This window comes from Hemibagrus wyckioides, linkage group LG09, assembly GCF_019097595.1.
Source record: "Hemibagrus wyckioides isolate EC202008001 linkage group LG09, SWU_Hwy_1.0, whole genome shotgun sequence".
Lineage (NCBI taxonomy): Eukaryota > Metazoa > Chordata > Actinopteri > Siluriformes > Bagridae > Hemibagrus > Hemibagrus wyckioides.
This window is the reverse complement of record NC_080718.1, coordinates 18,922,869-18,943,709: the sequence shown is the minus strand read 5'-3', so window position 1 is coordinate 18,943,709 and position 20,841 is coordinate 18,922,869. Positions and strand designations below refer to the sequence as shown.

Here is a 20,841-nt window from a genome sequence, read left to right as displayed (position 1 = left end):
CCAAGTCCTTCCTCTTAGTAAAAATGCTTCAGGACACTGTTGAAATTTGAAAAAGCATGTTGAGGTATGTTTTACTAAAATATGCCAACATTAGCATTAACATGAACACTGCCTATTCAGTATTTAACTAGCCTTTTTTTTTCTTTGCTAATGGCAGGTTTGACTGGAATCAATTCAAGTAATTATTGACATATGGTTATTTACAGGATAAAGTATTGCTTCTGATGAATTCCTTATCAAACACTGTGTTAATCATGGATATGCCTAGCTTATTACAGAGTAAGGTGGGAAAACATCTAACAGTTTCAGATAAGAAATAAATGTTACTTTCCACATGAAAAAATGACATTCACTTTTTTTCAGTTTGTGACAAATTTGACGTAAATGGCAGTGTTCTGTGTATATTTCTGAGGCTTCTACCTACGTAAGCTGTGCACTTGAAGAGCAGCGGAAAAGAATAGAAAATCAAGTAGCTTTTGTGTGGAGTCAGCAGGGTATGACTATGTCCTCTCAGGAGGAGAAAACTCCAGAACATAGACGAGTGAGTACACATAGAGAGCAAGATACCGCACAGAGAGACATGCAGTAAGAACATTTATTTTCATATTTTATTTATATGAACATAATTTGTGCTTATTCTTAAAATGATTTGTCTAGTAAAATATTCTGTGTTAAATGACCCTTAATGTTGAATATCGTAGTTGTAAAAAAAAAAAAAAAAACATTAGTAAGGTTAAAGTAGAATAATGGTGAAATGATGTATGCTCTTAGGCTATGTATTTATTTCCATTTTTTTCTATAACAGGTCTTTTTTTGTTTTAGCTCTGTAACAATGTTGAACTCTACACCCCGGCTGCTACTTTGCTGCATTTTGTTTTCATACACATCTGCAGATACAATTCCATCTAAACGTAGGTCATGTTTTATTCATCACTTCATATACACCTGATTTATGTCCATTATACATCATAATTTACTTTGCATATTACCACTGCAGCTAAGAGCATAGTGCAAAAGCAGAATCATAAATAATCACATGAGCTACACAGAGGTCTAAATCAAATTCTCAGTAAATCAGGTGATAAGATATGCTTTTGTGAATGTTCCTGGCAATTAACTGAGCTCTATATTCATCTTCCAGCAGATGCATTATAGATTATTTGACCTTTGCACATTCACCTTCATGTGGGAATAAAGGAGTTCAAGTTTATCTATAAGATATTCTCAGATTAGTTATATGTACTGGAAACTGGAAATGAATAATCACTGTATAATCACTGAGCATATTGTGAAAATAAATTAATGTATACAAATATAATATATACAAGTCTGCATTAATTATAAAATTCACAGGCGAATTTGAATATACACTGACCAGGCATAACATTATGACCATATTTTGAGTCGGTCCCCCTTTTGCTGCCAAAACACAGCAAACTGTCATACACTGTGTATTCTGACACCTTTTGTATCAGAACCAGCATTAACTTCTTCAGCAATTTGAGCAACAGTAGCTCGTCTGTTGGATCGGATCACACGCACCAGCCTTCACTCCCCATGTGCATCAGTGAGCCTTGGCCGTCCATGACCCTGTCGCCAATTCACCACTGTTCCTTCCTTGGACCACTTTTGATGGATACTGACCACTGCAGACCGGGAACACCCCACAAGAGCTGCAGTTTTGGAGATGCTCTGATCCAGTTGTCTAGCCATCACAATTTGGAACTTGTCAAACTCACTCAAATCCTTATGCTTGTCCATTTTTCCTTCTTCTAACACATCAACTTTGAGGACAAAATGTTCACTTGCTGCCTAATATATCCCACCCACTAACAGGTGCCATGATGAGGAGATAATCAGTGTTATTCACTTCACCTGTCAGTGCTCATAGTGTTATGCCTGATCGGTGTATGTATTCAATGAAAAAAATCAGAAACAAAACTAATATCTGACTTTAGGGAGTGTTCTGAATCCTTAAGTTGTTTTAATGTTTACTTATTTTTAATTTTGTTCAGGATATACAGTATGTGGTTGTTCTTCTAATTTAGTTCTTGTTTGCCAGTTTTACCATCAAATTAATATTTGATTCTGTAGTTTCCTTCATACAAGTATTAACAGTTATTAACAGTAGTCCATTATTATTATTATTATTATTATTATTATTATTATTATTATTATTATTATTATTATAGCTTTAATCATCAGATTGTGAAAGTCTCATAAATACATTAATTTTCTGTTGTTTCACATTAGCTAATTAATAAATTACTGCCAGTTACTAAATAATATGCTATAAGTATTAAAAAAAGCAAATAAATATATTTAACTGAATACTGTTTTCCTTGTTATAGTATGTCACAGTGTGGACTTTTAACTTCGACAGTATTAGTCTCATAAACATAAGTATTGTCTTTGAATTTCACAGAAAAACTAAACAATTCTGAAACTTTGCTGATATCCTCAATACAAGAGAGTCTGCAGAAGGTCAACAGTGCATTACATCAGACAGCAATGGGGTAAAGAGATTTTCTTTTGCAGGAATGACTAATTATTACTTTACTTTAAAAGAAAATGAATAGATTTACAGTGCCTTTGTTTTCTGAATGGCAGGAATCACTCTCAGCCATCCTACATGCAGATGTTTGCTTTGTCCAGGCAAGCAGCAGCAGGAAGTTATGAAATATCAAATGCAGCAGAGGTCTTTCAAACCACTCTGCAACTTGTAAAGAAAAAGGAAAGTAGGAGGTGGAAAAGATCAGTCTCTGCTTTAGGTAAGATTCTGTTTCAAGAAAATTAAAATAATACGTTATTATATGAAGTTATATTAAGTTATACTGTCAGTTAAATTCTGAAATTATGGAAGACTTGTTCGTTTTTGTCTCTTGAGAACTACCTGTCAGTATAATATGACAATACTTTTCTGAAAACCTATTCAGAATTATAGAAATAAAGAACCTAGTTAATTTGAATTTTAGGATAGGAAATCCTTTATAAAAGGTTATTTTTTCATTATTTATTACAAAAATCTTTCTAATATATCCCATGTGAACTGAATTCGCCTTGTGGTACTGCCATTTCCTGATCCTGGTGCTGTACCTTCCAACAGCACACTTCCTGCTGCTATTCCAACAGACCTGCTCTGGCTAATCAAGAGGACAGATTATCCGGAGCAGGTGTGTTGGTTCAGAACTGGAAATGAATTCTGTAGGAAGGCAGATCTCCAGGTTGATGATCACTATATTAAGTCATATTGTATTTTATTGCCATTATTTCTGAATTTCCACAATTTCATAAATGTGATTTAGTAGGGAATAGAACAGGACAGGGCATGATGGTATAGGAAAACAATCCATGATGGTATATGTTCATGGACATGGTACATGTCAGTGTTTTTCTTCATTAAACAACCTCTTGTTTCTTGTATCATGTTACATGTGACAAACAAATCCATGTCACTAAGGTGTTAGTGTAGAAATGATAACTTATTAACACAAGTACATTAATATAAACCTATGTTTTGAAATACTGCCAACACTATTACACATTACCTAATGACCAATCAGATTTGGGGATTTAAAAGCCCTGGTGTATAAGTGCAGAAGAACACAGTTTGAAGTAGCAGCATTTAGCAGGAGTGAAATGTCAGAGGGCACACTTAGTTATAAAGGTGTTACATTAATCCCAGTAATGCATGTTTAATAAAAAAGGACCATTTACTTTTTGAATATTTGAATTAAAATGAGTCGATTAATTAGCTCATTTTTTAGAGCTTCTCTCCCTGGAGGAAGTCGAGCTGATAGCAAACCTGTCTGGATGTCCTCCACCCCTACTGCCAGCCAGCTGTCCCACAGGAGGAGATTCGGAGAAATACCGCACCATCTCTGGAGTGTGCAATAACAGGTAGCTGGCCACTCACTTAATAATTCATCCATAACTCACTGCACAATGCCCATCTTCCAGGCTTATTTGAAACCATATTAATCAGCCCTGTGCTTGCTCTCATGCTAACCAGACCCTGGCATTTTGCTGAAGCAACAAGGCCAAGTTGATAAGATGAGCCATGACAGATAGGATAGGTCAGGGCTTGTGGAGCGGATAGAGGCTATTCTATTTGCAGCGTGAATGTGAAAGCAACTAAAGAAAAACACTAAGCAGTGTGAGAATCATACATTACTGCACCAAATGTATCCAGCTCACACAGAGATGCTTGAAATCAATATTTAAAGCTGCTGCTTTGGTGTGTGCCATTATAGGGTTCAGGCTGAGCTTTAGCTTCTTTAGTGCATGCACTGTATCGTTATTTAAAAGCTACGTAGCTTCATTAGAGAATGTATGGCATTTTTGCTTTTCTTCACTTGAATGGAATTTTTTAGGAGATAGCACAGCGGTCCAGCTGTAAATCACTTACTTGTGTCTATGATTATAATTACTATTTTTGATAAAAGCTCAAAATTAGTCATACATACAGAATAATTACACTTTCTCTGATTATTATTTACTCATCTTGAAAATGTGATTATACATAGATAGTAAATATTGAATTGTTTCCGCAAAAGCTTCAAAGGGCATTGTATGTGTGTGTGTAATTATGTAGGTTTTATGGTACTCTGCTCATATGTAAATATTACATGACTGAGAGTGTATCTCTTTGCAGCACAATATGCAAATACATTTGTTTTCTTTAAAAAAAAATGGTGCTACATTTCAAGAAACATACAAATTGCCTTGGTTATTCAGAAATAAACCTCTTTGGGGAGCAGCCAGCACGGCCTTGGCCAGATGGCTCCCAGCAGAGTATGAGGATGGAGAAAGCCAACCAAAAGGCTGGAACATTGGGCACCAGTACAGAGGCTTCCATCTTCCCCCTGTAAGCTACAGACACTCATATGCTCACTTAATCATGAAACAGAACCATGAAAAACAACAGCATTAGAGTTCAAGTGTTGATAAATATCTGAATTTAACTGTAATTTAAAAAAAATACGCCCCAGTATTCAGCCCCAGTATTCACTTAAATGTTTAACTTAACTTTCTTGTCATTTCCTGTGCACCCAATTATAAACACATGCATTTTACTCAATTCTGGATTTTTTATCCCCCTTCCTTAAAGTTTCCACCCCAGCTGTTCTATCACTTTTGGCACCTGGCATCCAACATCAATTTTATATAATGTGTCCCCTCGAGGCTCATCTTGTAAACAAAAAATGTATTTTTTCCAAAAATATATTCCAATGGGTCCATTTTATTACATTTCCAGACAGATTAGGCAGTAAAAATTCATACCCATGTCTTCATGGCTGTTAATTAAACATTTATTAGACAAGGTGATCATAAATAAATAGAAAAAGAAATATTCAAAAAGGATTTACTCAGAACTCAGAGAGATTGAAACTTGTACTGATATAAATTGTATATAAGATGTTAGGTTTATCATAGATAAATGTGGGAGTATATCTGATGACTCAGGAAGCGAAAAACTGCAGCTTGTTTAATGTGATGAGAAATGCTATGTATATATGTTATCTAATGAAGAACAAAACATTTCTATAGTCATTCCATAGAAATGTTTTGTTCTTCATTAGATTAGGACTTCTTGAGATCTTTTATTATTGCATATGCCTGTCTCCACAAATGCTTTAGTAACACAACGACATACAAAGTGAGAGTATTTCTCACAGGAAACCAAAGAAAAGCTGAAAGTGGAGGCTGATTTCACTTAGTAAACCCTAAAACTCAAAGTTTTGCCTCACTCCTGTTGAATATAGCCAACATTTAAGATTACAACAGATTACAGTCTTCCTCACATCTGAAGTGTTTCAGCCTCTAAAAAATCTTAGCGGCCTTTCTTGGTCGTCTCTTAAGTAAATGGAAGACTTAGTGTCCACATTAAAATGTATGAGACGGGAAGAATTATTTATTTAGAACTAGGCAGAGGCCTGACAACTGAAGAGCGAGGCTTGAAAAACAACACATAAAATTACTAAAGCATTTTTGGTCTAGGAGCTGAGGACATTAATCACATTAGTCTTCTCTGATTTAAACATCACATCAATCATATTTTAAGGTTCGGGAAGTCAGCAACAAAATTATGCAAATCTCCAGCGAGTGCCGCTTAGAAGATGAGGTGTATTCCCAGATGCTTGTGGACTGGGGTCAGTATATAGACCATGACATCTCCTTCACTCCTCAAAGCACAAGCAAAGCTGCCTTTTTGGAGGGAATCAACTGCCTACACATGTGTGGAAATTCCAATCCTTGCTTTCCAATTCAGGTAACATCCACACATAAATGTCAGCAATCAGACAAGCAAAAATGCCCCAAGATGGTTTGAATCAAGTATTTTCAAAAATGACCTTGTTTTTCACAAATCCAGTGTCAGCCTGTCAGAAATAAAGGTGCCAAAATGTTCTTTGAAGCAGAGGTTCTCAAAGAGGTCTGTGAAGTGTAACCAGGGGGTCCATGCTTGTTTGTTTGTTTTTTTTTGTTTTGTTACACTGGTAGAAATCATAGTGCACTATTATCAAAGCTGCTATAAATATTTTTTTGTTATTGTTGAGTGCTCTACTTGAGTGGTCAGTGGCATTGAATAGGTTTAATCCCAACACGTATAACTGAAATGTGAATAACTGAAAGTGTTTTGTCAGTTGAGGAAATTTAGGAATAAAGGAGCCAGAATATTGTTACAAACCTTTGTATAATGAGCATGTTATCTGAAGATTTCATAAAATAAATATGTAAAAACCTTTTAGTCTGTAAAATGTTGATTAAAAAAATCCTATGCACTAGAGGAATCCCAGAAAGGGGTCAGCATGAAGCATTACCAATTTATAGTTCAGCATCCTGAAATCGTTGAATTGCCAGACAGAACCTTATAATTTCCATCGTCTCAAAATGTAAAATCTTTATGATATGGCCAGCCTGTTATTGTAAGGTGTGAATGTATATAGCACACTTCAGGGAAGGTTATTTTAAACTGTGGGTTAGAGATGTGCTTCGTTGGAGGATAATCAGCATCTGTGACAGAAGCCTAAAATTAAAAAGTGTATATCATTGATTGCTTCTTTATCTCTATCAAACCACAAACACTGGTGAAAATAGAAAGTTGCTAGGGTGACTCTCTTCGGACAGGGATACATTTCAGAATCCTTCGGGGCAATGCTTGCTCATAAAAATACAGTAGGAAATTACAGAGCAGCGTAGTTTTGTAACTAATCTCAGTATCCTCAGCCAGAGGCAAGAAGGCACCCACCAAGGATACACAGAACACTGAAATTTATTTGCATTCGCTCTGACCTTGGGCAAATATCACACTGTAAATACAAATATTATGATATTCATCAGGATAAATGATCAATAAGAAACAAATTCAAACATATTGCTAACACATATGGTAGTGAAGGGCACGGTAGGTCTCCTGCTGCTCTCAAATAACTGCCTTCCAAATGCTGCAGAAAATACAATCTATAAATCCATGGTGCAACTCAGAACAAATAATTCAGTCTATGTTGGCTAATTTGTAACGATGCAGCTATGCAGAATGCAAACAAAACTCATCATATATATAGCTATACATGTATTTCCCTGAGCATGCTGTAGAGATCAAAACCAAGCGCATCATCAGCGTGCTAGCCTGCAGCACTGAGAACTGCCCCTGAGCAGCAGAGCTATTTTAGGAACGTGCAAGCTGTGTTCCAGAGAACGGCTTCACAGCAAACAAACTACAGAGCGAAATGAAACGAATGTGACTGGCCAGTAATCTCTGACTGAAAATGACCTTTTGTCAGAAGCATTGCCCTGAACCTCCAGGCTGGAGTTATGCTAACTTATCTCTGGGCTATAGGAGCTCATTTACAGAATCCTCAGCTTTGAAACCAGTGAGGATTAAACAGTTTAAAAAGAATGAATAAAGAGATTAAGAGAAAACTGCATTCAAGCAGCTGATACTGTCAACACACCGGTAATACAGTGCTCTAAAATGGTACTAACAACACTGCTGCTGTGCGGTTCATTACATTTATTTGTTTATGGTCAAGCTACACTACACCGGAATCTTATTATAACCTTTTAAAATACTTTTTTTCTTTTAAATTAAAAATATTCTAAAAGTGTGCTACAGACACCGCGCTTTAGCTGCCTCATTTACAATATCAGACCAAGTTTTTTTTAAACGTTAATGTCAATTTAATTTACTTGGAATTGAGAATTGGATGAGGCAGTATTTACAGGGCTGAAGGACTCACATGGGCAGCTGTGTGATAAAGTTGTTTAAGTTGTTTAGAGAGAAGACGATTAGACGTTAAGAAGGAAAAACAGAACGAGAAATTTCTCTTTAAAAACATAATGTACTCTCTGTGCCCTTGCATTTATGTGTGTATTTGTGTGTGTGTGTGTGTGTGTGTGTCACAGATTCCTCTGCATGATAAACTATTTGGAAGTAAGAGCTGTCTCCCATTTTTCCGCTCTGCACCAGCCTGCCTGAATGGCCCGATACACACTCTGCACCCACAACAGATGCTGCAGAGACAGCAGATGAATTCAATCACTTCCTTCCTCGATGCTTCTACCGTATATGGACACTCTATAGAATTACACAAAATGCTCAGGAACTTCTCAAGCTCTGAGGGCTTGCTCGCAGTTAACAGTGAGCACACTGATACTGCAGGTCGTACTTACCTGCCATTTGTCAATAACCCCATGTCTGCATGCTTCCAAGAGCCAGGTACAGGGCCGAGTAAACGCCTGGAGTGTTTTCTCGCAGGAGATAGCAGGGTGAACGAGATTCTGCCTCTGATTGCTCTTCACACACTTTGGGTGAGAGAGCACAATCGCATTGCCACACGACTGGCACAACTGAACACCCATTGGAGTGCCAATACGATCTTTCAGGAGAGCCGGAAAATTGTCGGAGCTTTGCATCAGGTATGAGGCATTCACAGCACTATCTCACACTTACATCAGGAGGACAAACAGCTTGAGTGGTGTTTGGAAACAATCGATCATCTCTGCATCATGGCTGTCGTGCCATGTGGTGCGAGAAACTTCCTGTTCATATGGCAAAACTGGAAATCTTACAATATTTTCATTTTAGCAGAAATCAAAATAAAACTAAAAACATTAATATCAGTTAAACGTTCATTGAGTAATAATTTAAGATTGGGATGAAGTTTAAGCACTATTGCTCAGAACTGGAAAAGCCCTGGGGTGTAATTAAATCAAAATTATCTTACTGCTGAAGTTGAACAATGACTGCAATGAAACATGACTTCTCAAGTTAATTTATGTTAAATACATTCCATAAATTACTTATGCTTCACAAACTTGACCTCTAAAAGGGTGATTACTAATGATGAAGCTCTGCATATTTGGGTCCTATTCTCTCAACTGCATAAATGTACATGCCTCAGATTTACAGTAATAAGATAAGGAAACTGTGCATTGCATACCGAACTGTACATACACCTGGAACATTACCCACATCACTCAAACATTAAGCATAATAACTTCCCAAAACTACAATATATGCAAAGGGGTATGGCATCATGTCTTTTTTCCAGGTGAGGATTTTCAGTTTCAAAAACACTCAACAGCAATGGCTTGTTTATAGCTGTAATTTTACCCAAGCTGATAGATGAACATAGCAGAAAATCGCATGCTAGACAGTTGGCCAGCTTTATTGAGAGCAGTGTAGGAGGAAAATAGTTTCATCTTTGGTTGTGCAGCTTCAAATCCTTCTCTAGAGATTTCAACATAGATCAGTGCTCACATGCTCTGTAACCCATACTGAAACTACAATACGCTTCTTCTATGCTGCCAGAGTGATGATTCTTTTATATGTATTATTAAAAGTACCCAGGAAAATTAACTACCGTATAATTAGCACAATCATTTCCATAATAGATGCCAAAGCTCTTATTCCTTTCTGAATATATTGTTCCATTTAGACCAGTGCAGATTTTCGAATGCTCGGAGTGCAAATAGCAGAGGCAGCTGGTATGAATGGACTAGTAGGCCTAAGACCTGCCTTTCTCTTTCAAAGAAAATATAAATTTAATGGTTTGTTTTTGGCAACAACATCAGAGCTATTATGTCTTAAGGCATATTATTATGCATCCTATTTGGACCCAGGCTCAACAGCACCACCAATGGTCATAAGAAGAAAAATTATGGGTATGTATGAAGAAGCAAGACTGGGGCTGATTTCAACACTGATTTGACTGTTTTAAAACAGTTACAGCATGAACAGCATGAACATAGTAGGGCATGACTGACCTAAAACACTTAAAACATGTTCAAATCATGAATGCAGCTATGTATCTGCTTTTAAGTATGAGTGGGTGTAATAGTTTGTCAAATATCACTCTTGTTATTCCATAACAAGACCTCAGTACATAATGAACTGGCCATCCCTAATAGTTTAGTTTAGTCCATTGACATATATTAGATTTTAGCTTAAATTTAATATTATGGCCAGCCCTCACTGGCAAAAAGAAAGGTGATTCACCACACTCAGTAGAGAATAAATTTTTGGATTAAAGGCTGTCAGCCCCAAACCTAATGTCTGTCCTCTTTGAGCAGTGTGTGCTGGATCAAAGAAACATTTCATTGCCCACAAAAGGATCTATAAGGTTGAATGCAGCTCATGCCCCTTAAATTAAAGTGGCAGAGAAAGACACTCTGAAGTGCTATGAGACAGAAGTAGATGGGATGCGTCAAGCAGAGTGTGCTCTGTTTTAACAAAGTCCCAGAGGGACTGACTTCACAAAAAAGCAATAAAAAATGGTTTCCGGTGCCTGGTGGTGAAGCAGTTACATTATAGTCTTCATGAACAGTGAGTTTCAATATACGCAACCCTGCTGCTAAGAAGACAGTGAAGGGAAAATCTTTTAGTCAGACAGACAGTCCACTGAAACATCTACAGCGAGGATTCTGGAGGTCAGCTTAGTTATTTTCTCTTTTTTTCTCTTTTCTTTTCTTTTCTTTTCTTTTTTTTTTTTACACAAGTTAACTTACACAAAGTGTTGTAAGGCAAGATGATGTTCTAAGGGATAGCACAGGGGAAAAAACATACAATCTTATCTAATCTTACACTTCAGCATGTCCCAAATTGCCATTTTACACACAGATTTCCAGTTGAGCAAATATATAGCATCCTAGATAGCAAAGCATTCTGTAGAGCTCAGTGAACAGACCTGGACCTGAGCTACTCAAATGTATCACCATAAGGTCATCTGAAATTTCAGGCTCTTTATTTATCGCATGTCACTTACACTATACACCTATACAGTTTTAAACCCGGGAAGACTTAGATTTTATCAGTTGAAGTGTAGCGCTTTTCCTCAACTTTCACCCAAATAAACCTTAGATCTGAATCAAGGCTGTGTGCTCTATTTGCAGATCATCACCATGAGGGATTATATTCCAAAAATCATAGGAGAAGAAGCGTTTGATCAAATCACTGGACCTTATGAGGGTTATGATGATGCAATAAATCCTTCAGTCTCAAATGTTTTTGCCACCGCCGCATTCCGCTTCGGCCATGCCACCGTCTCAACACGTATCAACAGACTGAACGAAAGCTTCCAGGAGCATGAATACTTTCCTTCCTTAAAACTGCATCAAACCTTCTTCAGTCCATGGCGAATAATCAGAGAAGGTACATATTTGCTTTGCTTGTTGATTCTTCTGTATAGTTCAGTCACTATAATTTTCAGAAAACCAACTTCAAAGGAAAAGAAGAAAATGAAAAGCAGAAACACTCTCTCTGCCTTCATTATCATGCTGATTCACACAGATAAGGCAGAAGACAGTAATATTGAATACATTAATGTTAAATTTTGATTGCTCACATGCTCATATGCAGGCAACCCACAAGTTCAAGTAGACTAATTAGTGGAAGTACTGTATGATATTTCCACTTTGGTACATAACACATGGATGTATCACAAGGAGACATGTTGCTCACTTCCATATCTAGAAGGTATTTTCCAGACTTCTGTATTGTACAAGACAGTGGTGAGACCAGCCATGCTGTAAGGCTTAGAGACAGTGTCACTGAGGAAGAGACAGTAGTCAGAGCTGTAGGTAGCAGAGCTGAAGATGTTGAGGTTCTCTTTAGGAGTGACATTGGACAGGATTAGGAACGAGTACATCAGAGGGACAGCTCATGTTGGACATATGGGGGACAAAGTTAGGGAGGCCAGATTAAGATGGTTTGGACATGTTCAGAGGAGGGAGAGTGAGTATATTGGTAGGAGAATGTTGGACATGGAGCTGCCAGGCAGGAGGCAAAGAGGAAGGCCAAAGAGGAGGTATATGGATGTAATAAATGAGGATATGAAGCTAGTGGGTGCAAGTGTTGAGGATGCAGAAGATAGGGATAGGTGGAGAGAGATGATTCGCTGTGGCCTCCCCGGAAGGGAAGGCTGAAAGAAGATTTTCCAGACTTCTGTATGCATTACAGTATATTGCAGTGAGAACTCTGAAGGGTTCCCCTCTGTAGGGGTTGTTATTAGCAGCCATTCGGAATGCAGTTGAACGAATGTGTTAACATAACATAATTAAAAAATGAACTTTCCAACCAAGCAACAAAAACTTCCCCAGGCTACCATGCAATATTCAGGAGGTACAGTTCATGTAGCCTGATTTTTATCATAGCTTTTTATCATTTTATCATTTTATTTTATTATAAAAGCTATGGGCTAAATGAAAACATAAAACCTACATGTAATATATTTTTGGGACACATTTGGTACACTTTCAGTCTTATTTTGTTTATAATCTAATTACAACTCAATTACAGTTACAATTTAATATTACTCATTTCAAAGACAATATACTTGATGAATTGTATTTCATTATGAAACTATTAATTTGGTATATTTACACTATAATTGACTATTACTGAAATTGATATTTTACTCATACTTAATTACATTTCCAGTGGAGACGTTAACATTTTACTCTTTAGCTTCTGATTTAGACCTTTAAATCTTTCATCTATTTTGAAAAAAAAAATGTTTAGGCAAGTTTTGCTAACATTTAACTAAGCTCTCCTGTTTTCTTTCTTTTATATATATGACTAAAATAATAGTCCAGGCAGCAAGTCAAATTCTAGCAAATGTTGGTAATTTACATTATATTTTACCTTTAATTGCCTTTAATATGCCTTTAATTATCTGTACAGCAATATTATCTCGCAGTTAGGCTGATGGTATTCTTAGTCCATAACCTAGTCAACCAGTATTGATGTATTAATTGATAGAGACTTCAAATCACTTTTTTGGAGAAGCACACTAGTCATGTACATTATATACAAAACAAAGTTTTCCAATACATAGTTGCTTCTGAAACGATCTTCTAAATGTTGCCCATCAAAAATGATCATTTTGAGGAGGACTTTATAGTCAAGGCTCATCATTTCATTTTGGAATGATCCTGCAGTGGATGTGTCCCCATCAATGTTTTTGGGAAATGGAAGAAAACGAGACATGGGGAGAACATGCACAGAAAATCGATAGCAACCTGAGGTCACGATTGAATCAGGGACCCTGGAGCTGTGAGCCTGAAATGTTACCCACTGCACCATTGTGACTCCCCCATGCAATTACACCGACTACAAAATAGTAAATAGAAAAAATGGTGCTCTATTTGCTGCTTTAAAGATAAATATTTTTATATACATTTTTAATTAGGAAGGGCAATATTAACACAGATGTTGATTTAGATTCTATTTATATATTTATTTTCACACATATGTTGAATAGTTTGTATATATAAAGCAGTCTTGGCTGAAAATAGGCTTTAAACCTACACATATCATATTTATAGCTGTGTGTAACAATTGAAGTATAGCCTCTCTGGCTGTTTCTTCTCTACAGGAGGATTGGATCCAATATTACGAGGTCTCATAAGCCGAGCAGCTGCCAGACAAAACCAACATCATCTGATGAATGAGGAGCTGACGGAGAAACTCATGGTGCTCACTATTCCAGAGGCACTTGATCTGGCAGCTCTAAACCTCCAAAGAGGACGAGATCATGGCCTGCCAGGTGAATGCGCTGCCAACAGAAGCACACACAATGTAAATTAGAGTCTGTTATACAAATTACAGACTGTTAAATTGTTAGATAAATGACAGTGACTGTACAGACATGCTTCAAGCAACACTTAAGGCTAAATATAATATCATCGCTTTAAAATGCATTTCAGGTTACAATGACTGGAGGGTGTTTTGTGGATATGACAGAGTGCAAAGCAAAGGAGATCTGAAGGGTGTGATACATGACAGGGCTTTGGTGGAAAAGATAATGGATCTGTATGGGCATCCTGATAATATTGATGTGTGGCTGGCAGGTCTAGTAGAGGATTCAATGCCTGGCACGAGGACAGGCCCTCTATTTGCATGCTTGATCGGAAAACAGATGAAGATGCTCAGAGAAGGTGACAGGTAAGTCGCTTAGTCCATCGTTATTGTAAGTGGTCTATAGTGTATTGGTGTGAAAGCCTTGTCAAATAATAATGAAAAAGAAAGGAGATGTCAAAAGTGTTGTCAAGGGTGACGTGCACTACTTTATAGATCGATAAAGAATAAAGGTCATTTTCTTCATACAGCAAGATATAGTGACCCGTAATTGAACTTATACTTAAATGGAGAATTCGAAAATGCTTTTCTACAGTCACAAAAATGATGTGTCAGTCAAAGTCTAGATGCACTGTATGTGTTTCAGATTCTGGTGGGAAAAGCCGGGTGTGTTTTCCCAGCAGCAGAGAAAAGAGCTACAAAGACACTCACTGTCTCGAGTCATATGTGACAACAGTGGGCTAACAGAGGTTCCCACTGATCCCTTCAGTGCAGGAAAGTACCCTGAACACTTTCGCTCATGTACCAATATACCTTCAATGGACCTAGATGTATGGAAGGAGGACCCTGAATAAGGTAGTACATGTTAAATGAGATGTTACAGCACTATAAGTATATAAAGTATCCTCCCTAGACTAGATGGCTAACTCTAGCTGAATAGCTACCAAAGCCTCTATTAGAAACATGGTTAAAATGAACAGAATGATTCAAGCTTTATTTATTAGATAAATCCAGCTATAGATACAGCTAAAGCTTTAATGTTATACAACTATGGTTGATTTTTTTAATTAGAAATTTGGTTGATTTAAAAATGACTGTGTGGTGATTTAACCTTTCTAAAATGGGCCTTATTGAATGACAACCTTCTCAGCTACAACTATGTTATGAGATTCAAGTTTATGAGATTCAATGTGCAAATGCCATTACTAAGCTGAACAGTGTATTTTGAGACAAGTTTGCGATGATATACACATTCAGTTTATACATTGCTAAACTGGGTGTTTATGGAATTTCCCAAATTACTCTCCATTAATGTGAGAGAATTAAGGAAGATAGCACAACTTCCCTTTTCCCCTCCAGTCTGAATGTGGGAATAACACTTATTTCCACATGATAGGAACAGAGCATGACTGGTCCAGGCTCACATTGTTGGCCAACTACACTACTTCGATTTTCATGCTTTCTGTGTTATTACCTCGATATTTTTTTTATTTATTTATTTATTTTTTCAACTATTTTCACAGTTCAATTCAAGCACATTCTATCATGTTATGTTAAAATATAACGACAATAAAATTCCCTCTCTATTTCTCTGCCTCTCTATTTCATAGTCCTAACAGGACAAGCTGGGAAATTATTATTCTGAAATACTTTTGAAATGACTCATTGCTGCAGACCCACTGAGAGAATAAAGCATCAAATCATAGAGATGACTACATTTTTATAGACAATCATTGGTGCAGTCATGCAATGATTTAGGTTCTGTACCTATTTTGTGTGGCTGTATTACTCGATTCTGTAACGACTATCGAAATAGAGCTTGCTGATAGTAATTTAACAGCCCTGATAAAATAAGATACTTTACTGTTTTGTTTTTTTTTAGATTTCTGAATGTTGATGTTTTTGACAGTGGAAAGACTCTTGTGATACTAATCTTACTAAAATACAAGATACAAGATATAGGCATAGTCTCTGTGGCCTCTACTGGATTTAAAATAGAGGTACAAAAATCCAGTAGTAGTAGACTATAGTCAATAGCCTTGATAGCACAGTGATTAGCCTTGATGAACCATATACTGGCTGGGTAAATAAAATACCATCATATAAGTGGAGAAGAGATTAGGAAATGTTTCATGAGTGAAATAGGACATAGATAAATGACTAAACATTTGCTTGAGCCCAAAAGCCAAAAGCTGAAATGGGAGATTAATATTATGTATAAAGTTGTTAATATATTTTATTAACCATTTTAAGACATTTATAATACCTTTATCATATTTTTGTATTTTATATATTTCTGTCTGTGTTATAGACTTTTGTTGTTTTGGGAATTCCTGTAGTCTTGTATCTCTAATGCAATACTAAAGAAGTAAACACCAGACATGTCCTGACTGATGGACTACATATTGCAGTAAAGAGATAACTGGGTTAATTAAATTTTTGGCTGAACTGCAGAGGATGACTTCAATCTGCAGTGCTAAAAATCTTGCAGGCTCCCAGGTGAGATGGAGAATGAGCAGTTATTTTCCAATCCAACACACTGAGTGTTACTGCGAGAAGGTTTGCTAATCCTGAACAATGACTGAGCCAGAAACGTTTAGGAAACTAAGGAGGAACTCTCTCAAGACAGCCTTGAAACAAAACAAGACAAAAACATTAGCCTAATAAGAGGCAGATTGATTAAAAATTATACCAGCATTACTTTACCATGTGTAAAATATGATTAGGAATATTTGCACACACTGAAGGAAAGTTGTCAGCTGCTTTTCGGATGACCAGTCTAAAGCTTTTAGGTATGACCTCGGCAAATTCCTATAATCCGTCCACTTGTTATTGAGCGTCTTGATTACAAACAGTTCCCATGATCCTCAGTGTGCGCTCTAAATGAGTTTTTCATGGGCTGGCAATCTTTTCAACTCTGGAGTTCTGCCTGATGACAAATATTGATCCATTAGAGAAATGTAGCTCTGCCAGAACAATGAACGTATTCACACTTGTTGCACAGAGAAATTAATCTTTGTAATGAGTAAATAAACAGTTATCTATGAATAGATTATAATTTAGAGCCTAGAGCACCATGCAGATATGATTCTATAAAGCATATTAGAGGAGCTGCATCTGAATCTCAGCCTAGTCTGTAGTCTGTTTGTACAAGCTGCAGCATTTGTCATTCTCCATATTTCCAGATATGAAAAGAGAGGCAAGGTTTACTTTAGGCTGGTCCTGTGACCTTAAAGGTCCTGACATGCTCTAGCCATATCTCTAGTGTTTATTCAATCTACTGCTGAAACCAGGCTATGTAATAGGCTGCTGCTGCGATGCTGTGGACTGAGATAATGTCCTTAGGAAAAGAGAGAGGAGGAAATGGATGTCACTGCATACAGCATTGCCCAGTCCTCAGGCCAGTGAAGGCACACATACATATCTCCAAAAATAAACGGCTCTCCACTGACAAGATATCTCTTTCCTCCTGTGTGATTGCCTTTACACTTTCCAAAGGTATACAACGAATAACATGGCATATAAGACCTCCCCTCCCACACACACACACACACACACACCTTTTTTCTTGTTCTTTTTTTTAGTTCTTTTTTTTTTTAAACCAACATCTATTCAGTCATTTTACATTTTTTTTGGAAGGCTTTTTAAATTGACATCCCATTTTGGGATTGTTTCAATTTGCTGAAATCCCAAAGAAACTGTTGTTTCCCCCTTTATTACCATGACACTTCATATGTTCCACTTTATTTAAAACATATAGCGATATAGCTACTTACTAGCATTTTGGGATATAACAATACATATAAGCTTATTCATTATTTTTGCCACAATGAGGATACTATAGCTAATCTTTCCTCTGTATTTGCACTTTGTTGTGTTTTATCCTGGTATGTCTATACTTCCTTAAAGGACGAACATACAAATAACCATAATATGGAAAACGTCACTTCACTCACATGCAGTTTCAGTAATATAGTGGGGTCCATAAATTAGAGACCAATATATAACATATACTACGACTGACTGTAAATGATTGTAGAAAGGACATTATTCATAATCGCACTCTCCAGTATCAGCCAAATGAGGATGGGTTCCTCTTACCATCTAAAGCAGTTTTTCCTTGCTACAGTTGCTTCAGGCTTGCTCATTAGGTATTAAGGATTAATACAAATAAATTTAAATATAAGTCTAAAATTAATCTTGATCGTTTTGTCTAACATTAATCTTGAACCTTTTGTACTATATTTCTTATGGTCTGTAAAGCTGCTTTGAGACAATGTCCACTGTTAAAAACGCTATACAAATAAAATTGAATTGAATTGAATATAGAGCACTCTAATCATTTGAAAATTGAAACCAATGAAAGGAAATTTCATGAATATCACTAAATCAAATAGGTGATATTGACTATATTAATGCCTAGGTACAACAGATCAGATTTTATTTGAGTTTTATCCCTGTCACTGAAGCAAAGATGTTCTGATGTATTTGATTGAAAAGTTATCATCAGAATTTGCGCTTGAACTTGCTGAGTGCGTGGCAGCTCAAACATGCTATTACTAGAGCAAATGCGGGACATATCAAATACTAATTAGTGAATCTAACTTGCATTAAATTTAGACTCTATTATATATAAATATAATACAATACAAGTTCTTGTTATAGAATTGTTGTTTTTCTTCTCTAACTGATGTAGGGTTACACGCTTCCAGAGATGGCAGACTGAACCATGTGTTTTTTTGTGCCTGGGTGAACAAAATACACACAATTAAAAACAAAGCCTGTACAGTAATTAAATGAAGTAATGGAAGGTCTTAAACTGCTCTTCAGAAGGCTGTAAAATTGTTTAGTGTAATTGTTAAGTGCTGCTTGTGTGTTTTTCCCTCCTTTCTGCAGACATAAATGATTTGGACAGCACAGAAAGGCATGCATGATGGAGTTTATCTGACTGTCCAATGGTGTCATCATCAGCGTGAACTGAGGATGCCTCAGCTGTGTTTACTCAGAGCTGCTGTCAGAGAAAGGACGTGCAACAACCCGAAGCAAAAACCAAAGCTAAATCCTAGTTCAGTACATGTAAAATATCTACATGTGTGATGCGCACTCAAAAAAACACTACTTTTGTACAATATACGGTGCCCTAGAATTCAGCAGCTCAATACAAACCTCTATTAGAAATGGATGAATTGTCTTCATGAGTGACTGCTTTTCGTTCTCCCATATGGTCTATGCCTGTATGCACAAATCTGCAGCAGATGCACAGAGGTGCAGAATATTCTCACTTTTATACTCAAATGATTGAACATGCTCAAATAGATCAAACCATCTAAAGACAAAATGTTGCCTTTTCTCATCTCTAGCTGAAAATGAGCACAGAGATATTCAGAGATGTACTGGCTACATTTACATCTTAATCATGAGACGAGCCTCTTTACAATGCAAAGGCACAGGTGTGACAAACAGGCACAGCATACATATATACCAAAAGTGATATATTGGCATGGTTTTCTTTCGAAGATTATAGAAAACAATTGAGGAAAAGCTTCAGGCACCTTCTTTTAAGATCCTTTAAATTGAGTGGTCTCTTGAATTACAGGTGGGCTCATTTTACTGTCTGATACACTACAGTACTGCAGGCCTTTCACCTTCACACTTCTTGTATGCTTTCAGAAGCTCCTTAATTTATTTATACCTTAGCTAGTGAAATTGAGGACTATTAAAAGCAAGACAAGCAACAGAAAAAATCTGTTCCATGTTTTAGCCATGTGCACAACAAAATAAATAACACACATAAACCAAAAAATTAACGATTAAAGCAACAAATCACTGATTTCTTTGTACTTACGGCAATTTATTCTCATGTCTCTTATAATGTACAGATGGCAGAAATATTTACATGACATCATAGTTCACAGTATATGCAGAAAATACTAAACTTAATGCCTATGTGTAAATAAGAAAAAGTTTGAATTTAACTCCACAGAGAATCAATACAATCAGAGGTAAATGCAGTGTGATCTGAAACTCATTATCCAAATACTACTTAACATTCTGCCCTGATGATATGCAACGGAATTTCACAGCCTACTAAAGAGCAATGACAAATACATAGCACGTTTCCTTCAGCTGCTCGTATTCAGTGTACCATATACAATAAAATGGTAGAATGCAAACATAAAACACTGTGCAGTGTACAGATTGAAGTGTTGTTTAAATGAAAAATGGAGATTTCTGTGAAACCTTTCTGTATTGTTTAGTTTATAAAGAGTACTTGCATGAGAAAGCCTCTAAATGAGAAGGTATGATAATGAATAAAGCAATACTGAGACCCATAAATCATCACAGTCTATTCATGTAGTAAATAGAGCAGATCTGTTGCTTCTTCAGGCAAGCACTAGCACAAGGTTTTAAAGAGTAGAAAGTCCTCAGTGACACATTTTAGGCACTTAAAGCAACATAGTTTATTATACATCCCAACTTTTATATTAGAAAAGTTCTAGAATTCTGTATTAAACAAGGAGAATTTTACTTTTTAGCTTTCTTTTACATTTTTTTTTGTTTTTTTCTTTTTACTTTTCTACACACTTTCAAGGTCTATCAACTGAACTTGTCAAGAACATAATCATGCTCATCAGTGACACTAATATTAACACAAGGTCAGCATTAAGATGATATAAAAATATGACCACAGAACCCAGAAGTAATCTGTTCATGTATCACAATCTCCACATGCATCTCATGAGAAAATTAGAGCATCATGT

At 36.4% G+C, this 20,841-nt stretch overlaps 1 protein-coding gene across 1 annotated transcript; it reads left to right on the top strand.

The window, feature by feature from the left end:
• Window positions 1-507: 507 nt before the first annotated feature.
• tpo (thyroid peroxidase) lies at window positions 508-20,290 on the top strand. Its single transcript, XM_058398437.1, has 13 exons — window positions 508-585; window positions 823-911; window positions 2,426-2,516; window positions 2,611-2,771; window positions 3,768-3,900; window positions 4,738-4,867; window positions 6,065-6,271; window positions 8,407-8,919; window positions 11,395-11,653; window positions 13,878-14,048; window positions 14,209-14,446; window positions 14,727-14,935; window positions 18,977-20,290. Exons 1-12 carry the CDS (start codon window positions 581-583, stop codon window positions 14,932-14,934), a joined length of 2,205 nt encoding a protein of 734 aa, XP_058254420.1. The 5' UTR covers window positions 508-580; the 3' UTR covers window position 14,935; window positions 18,977-20,290.
• The last annotated feature ends 551 nt before the right edge of the window (window positions 20,291-20,841 follow it).